The sequence below is a fragment of the Typopeltis vanoorti genome, unplaced genomic scaffold (genome assembly GCF_054136105.1).
Source record: "Typopeltis vanoorti isolate ZY-2024b unplaced genomic scaffold, IOZ_Tvanoo_1.0 HiC_scaffold_843, whole genome shotgun sequence".
In the NCBI taxonomy this organism is placed as follows: domain Eukaryota; kingdom Metazoa; phylum Arthropoda; class Arachnida; order Uropygi; family Thelyphonidae; genus Typopeltis; species Typopeltis vanoorti.
In genome coordinates this window covers 42253-48252 of record NW_028328238.1, presented here as the reverse complement: position 1 = coordinate 48252, position 6000 = coordinate 42253, and the positions used below count along the sequence as shown (strand labels likewise).

The 6000-nt window shown below is 40.2% G+C and overlaps 1 protein-coding gene across 1 annotated transcript in view; it reads left to right on the top strand.

Moving 5' to 3' along the window:
• Positions 1–175: 175 nt before the first annotated feature.
• Positions 176–6000, top strand: part of LOC150092064 (alpha-2-macroglobulin-like protein 1) — a gene marked incomplete at its 5' end in the record, with an annotated part of 43598 nt that continues 37773 nt past the window's right edge. The window contains 4 exons of the mRNA XM_090415339.1: positions 176–231; positions 564–660; positions 757–1000; positions 2912–3140. Coding sequence (XP_090271465.1) covers positions 176–231; positions 564–660; positions 757–1000; positions 2912–3140 — 626 coding nt within the window. The remainder of the gene's footprint in view (positions 232–563; positions 661–756; positions 1001–2911; positions 3141–6000) is intronic.

Below are 6000 nucleotides of genomic sequence, written 5' to 3'. Positions count from 1 at the left end.
TTCCGTCGCCAATACATTACCGTAAACGAAAGAGGAGAAGAAATACACGTTTAGTTATACCAATTTCTTTCATTTTTTTTAAAGAAATGTATCTAATCAGTAATCAGTAGCAATCCTTTTTAAGAGTAATAACGCCATCAAGAATTCCATTTTATTATTTTATTTTTATTTACAGTCCCACACTTCTATGGAATGGACTCAGAATTCGTCGATGCCATCGGAGATTTCCTGGTAAATATGCACTCGTAAAACTATTATAATCACATAAGTGAATTCTGTTTTTATAAGGAAAAGCTGTCGAGTTGATTTTATCCCCCCCCTCTCTTTTGAATTAGTTGTGCTGCGCTACCTTGTGGATAATCAAATTGGATTTTTGTAGTCACCTTTTAAATCATTCAGATTAGGGTGATTGATCACTTAATGCGTTCATTAAGTGATCAGTTAACAATTTAATCAACTTATTATCTGATGCGTTCATTGGACATCGGTTAAGGCTAAAAAATTGAATGATAAATTGGTAGCCAGGATCTCTTTAGCAATTTCGTGCTTTTTGCATTTTACAGACTTCCGGACAAGTGGTGATCAGCGATTTGACCTTAAACACGCGACCTTGCATTATATGGAAATATCAGCCAGTTGCCTACGCTTATCCTCGCAGGCGTAAGTTTCTTTTAATCTTAGCAGCTTTAATTAAAACTTTTTTTTCTGTCATTCTTTTACATAACAGCCAATATACAACTCTGACTATGCTTTCAGCCATTCCTGAAAGGGGTTTTCTAATCAAGACGTATTTTATGGCAGGACCACCTCTTCCTGCTCCTCCTCTTTCAGCGCCTGTCAATCGTCCTCCTGCAGCGTTCCCTACAACACGACCGCCTGTCTACACGTCAACTGTACCTCCAACGATACTTGATTCCAAGAAAGTGTCTGCAACGAAATCAGCCGTGGAAATTCGCAACTATTTCCCTGAAACTTGGCTTTGGGACGTCTACACTCTCAGGTAAACTGACCTCGAGTTGCGATGTCTTTCGGGACATCAAAACCCACTTTTAGCTTTGTAATAATAACGAAGAATGCTGTGAATGAAGAAAAAAAAAATTTTTTTTTCATCTTAATCTTGTTTTTTTTTATCTTGCTTAAATATGAAGACAGTGATATTTGTTGAAATATAAACGAAACGTAGAAATACGACGCATTTTTATGAAATAGAAATATTCGTTGAGAATTACAAATAAAACAGCAACGTGATCCTGAAAGCAAACCCAGTAACGTAAACTCATTACACGTTCCGAGAACTTCTGACTCAAAGCTGAGTATACTTTCGGAATCGTCCTTGCATGTTCGGTAATTGGTTAACTTGAATGGATACTTCCATGCTTCAATTCTAGTCGAATAGAGGAACTTTTCTAAGCCTTTATTCGACCGGTTCCCGAATTAGTCGATCTCTGGCACAAGCAAGCAGGTTTTTCGTCCCATAAACTCGGGTTTTTGGTCCTGTAAACTCAAGAAAATCGACCGTAGAACCCACACTATTTTCAAAAAAAAAAAAAAAAACAGTGTTAGGATTAGGGACTAGGAGATGGCGACAGTTGTCAGTCGCCTCTTCACTGAGCACCGCTTAATTTGTGATAGCCTTAGTCCAGCTATCTCTCATTGGCTACCACTGAGAACTGAACTGCTCACTCAGTCTCCAAAAACAGTTACAGTGGGCAAAACCGGACTCGCCTACTCCCTATATGGTATTTAAAGACGTTCGGTAATTTAAAAAAAAAAAAAAAAATTAGAATCGAAAATCATTCAACGCATTTTCTTTCTTCTTTCACTACGCGTTATTCCCGCTTCTTCTGCAGGGTCCGCGTGTTACTTAAATGGGACTTCTTTGTTAGTACCAACTCCCAACCTACCTGTCACCTACTCTGCCGCTAGGGGGAGGGATATATTTTTGACTGTAGCAGCGTATGTTCACGGGATGAAAAACGCCAGATAAACTGGAAGAAAAAAAACCTTGCAGTCCACGGCCGGCTAACTTGGCTATGGCTGAGGAAGATCCTCAAGTTCCTCACGTCTCCGACATGAATCGAACCCAGGACACTCCTTCCCCCGGAATATGGTTGCGAAGCGCAAAGCCACTAGGCTAACCGCGCGGACGTTCAACGCATTTTCTTTGATTATTCTAATTTTTTAATTTGGAGGTGTATACTGGAGTCGTTTTTGCACGTGATCGTCGTATGTCGTGACTGATTGTCTTCTATTTGTCGCACCATTTTTGCTCTGCTGGAAGCGCTCTTGAACGTGACCATCCTAGTAAGAGAACTGGTTTATTGCTTCGTCTAGTTTGCTTTCAAGATTACTCTTGTCAACGCTTTCTCATTATCACACCAATCAACCACACACACACACACACACACATTATGTGAATCGCATGTGGGACTTCAATTAGCATAAAATCATCTCTAATATTAACGCGGCAGCGTTTGAATTTCTATTCTGTTCCTTCAGCCATACGACTAGGGGGAGTGGCATGCTGGGGAGATGATTATGAGCAAGGCGGTTTGCCGTTGCCTTCCTTGCCGTAGTATATTTATGCCTGTAGCCGTGTGTGTTCACGGGACCGGACTGGCTGATTTGAGGGATGAAAAACCCGAGTTACAGGGGGTAACCCTCCACCACCGTATGAGACCGGTTAACTTACCTTTAGTCGAAAGATATCAGATAAAGGTTCCTCGTGTCTTAGAGGGAAATCGAATCCAGGTCTTTCCGACCAACAGGCTTCGTCTATTCCGACTGAGCTACGGAGGCTCCCGTTTCTATGTACTAATCAATAATACGAGTATGTTCAAAGATTCATTAAAATGAGCGACTTCAAATTAGACGCGATGGATGTGAATAATTTTTTGTTATTATTTTCCAGTGATTCCGGCAAGCTGGTGCTGAAGCAAGATCTTCCTCACACCATCACAGAGTGGGTGGGAAGCGCCGTATGCATGCACAGGGAATTGGGAATCGGTCTCTCCGAGGAGGCCAGAGTCACCGCTTTCCAGCCGTTCTTCGTCTCTTTCCGACTCCCGTACTCCGTCGTCCGAGGCGAAAAAGTTCCCATCACGGTTTCTGTTTTTAACTACCTCTCGGAGTGTCTCCCGGTGAGTAGCGCCATCTTACAGTATTAAGAAAATATTTTTCATTTTAAGATCAGGCCAAAAAAGTGTTCCACGATGAAGTAAGTTCGCTTTATTTCTTTTTTTATTGCTACTTCTGATTTCTAACGTCGACGCGCGAGTGTTTCCGAAATGTGACTCACTCAGTCTGCTAAAGGGGTCAAAGTGTTTTTAACCTCAGAAACTGAGGTCTAAGTTTCATAAACAGATCAGCCACCTTGTGAATTCAAATAATTGAATAGACGTAGCAGACAAATATAAATAAGATTAATTTCTATGATTATTTAGCCGATTTTTCTTTAGGAGCACCCCTCTCTCAATCAACCTAGCTTTATTCCAGTTACTCCAAATAATCGATCGTACAACACAAAGACCGATTAGGATTAATCAACCCACCTCTTTCATCGCCAGGTCAGTGAGCTTAACGCACGGCAATCACTTCCTCTCTTCTTGGAGCTGCTGAGAATGTATTCGCTCGTTTATATATATATATATATATATATATATATATATATATATATATATTAGTTTGGCTCTATTTTGGCTATGGAAATTTCTTACCTTTGCAGATTTCTGAAAACAGCAGGTCAAAAAAGTTCCGCTTTCCTTTTCTACTTTGTGCAAATAAATATACAGCCATGCATATATATAAAATCACAGCCTTTGATTTCTGGGTGTTATTATCTCAGCACACAACCTGCCTCGCCTTGCGAGTAATTTAAAACCACTAGAACGCCAAGAATATTACTCGCTGCGCCATCTACACACGTTACACACACACATTTATAAGGCACGGTGTGTCAATGAAGAAGTATTTGCATCGGAGGTATAGGAATGAAAATATATTCATTCAAAAACAGAAACAAACATTAAATCCATTGAAATAATCTGTACGGTGTGTGTATTCCGTCTAACTCACCAATAACGACTCGTGAACAGACCATTACTGAACAGCGGCATTCTTCAATAGGTGCCTTGAACACGTGGTGACCTACGTGATCACGTATTCTGCATATACGCTCCGTAAGTGACGTTTTCGTATATTTGCATAAAGGGTTCTGATTCAGTGGCCCGATATGTGTGACTTCCCCTTATTTTGCTCGTGTGCGACTGTCTAAAGAATATTCGGTTGAAAACAGCCTTCTGAAAGTCCGCATGCTCTACAGCAATGTTTTCCAACCTTTCTTATGTCGAGGACCTCCTGTAGCGAATGTTAATTCACCCCATAAAATCCAAAATGGAAATTTTTTATATTTTATTTTACGTATCATAAAGGTGAAGTAATAAATTACAATTTTAGAACACCAATGCAATACTGTTATAAAGGTTTGGAAGAATATGAACATATCATTTAGGCCTAATATTATGAATTTAACGCTCACCTAATCTGATGGCTGGTTAACTTTCGCATGTCAGGATCAAAACTGGATAATTTCAGACGTAGATCTGGCTCCACGTCAACTCTGTTCCTGTATTTGTTTTTCATCTATACGAGATCAGAAAATGTTGTCTCGCACAGATAGGTAGTGGTAAATGGCAACACGTGTCTTACAGCCTTTTTGGAAATTTCAGGGTAAACAGACTTAGCTTGGAACCAAAAGTCCAGTAACGAAGGAAACAGCATTTTGAACGTCGAATCGAAGACAGCTCGATAAATTGTTCTCCTTCGACAGAAGGAAGTTCGTATTCCGCGTCTAGAAAGAGAGTTTTCACCCAGTCGTTTTTTCAGGACAAAGCGGAAAATACAGACCTAGTTCAGACGCCAATGACCTCATAGGTCATTATGTATGTATATATGCATACATGTATACGAGTGAAAGGAATTGTATTTTCCATTCTCGATAGGGTTGCGCCACAAATTAAACCTCTTGATTGTCGCCTCTATCTTGTCTTGCACAGAAAACACGGTGACCCTTGAAAGCTCGAGTTAAGAGTATTCAAGATGTTGAAATATCCGCCAAGGAAGCAAGAGATGACAGCCATGTGAAATCATTTAAATAGTGTGTTAACTCAAATTTGGAGTTTACGAGGAGCAACCTTACTTCGTCACGAAGCTCAAACAACAGCGTCAGAACCTTACTCCGGGACAGCCATCGGATTTCTGAGTGCAATAATAAGTGTTCGTGATCACTTCCCAAAGTGCAGAAAATAACCGGCTGTTAAGAGGACGGGCTTTAATAAAATTGACAATTTTTACTGCCTCGTCTAGAAGAGTTTTCATTTTGGAGGGTATACGGCCTGTAGCTACTAGTTCGCGGTGTATACAACAACGTGTCCATTCCACAAGAGGTGCGACTTTCTGGATACGTGCGAGCAAACCTTGACGTATCCCCAACATTTCCTGAGTGCCATCTGTGCCGATTCCTACACATTTTTCCCATTGAAGTTTATTTCTAGTTATGAAGTCATTGACAACTTTGAAATGGACTTCAGCAGTTGTATGAAGAGGTAACGATTCACAGAACAAAAAGCCTTCAGAAACTTAATTTTCGTGTTCACATCGCACAAAAGCTAGCCAATTAGCATTATTTGAAATATCGTGGCTTTCATCCAACTGCAAAGCAAAACTGTGACGTAACCGTTCTAGCAAAATATCTTTCACATTTTGAGCCATCTCGTCGATTCTTCTTTTCACAGTATTGTCAGACAACGATATTAGAGACGCCTCGTTGACATGTTTTTCACTAAACAAGTTCTATGTTATCGCTTTTGTAGCAGCCAAATTAAATCTGCCCCAATTGTATGGGGTTGTCCACTTCTTGCGATCGGAAGGGCGACTTCGTAAGAGGCAAGAAGAGCCTTTTCATTTTTTGTTCCACACACAATTTCCAGTTGCAGTTTTTTA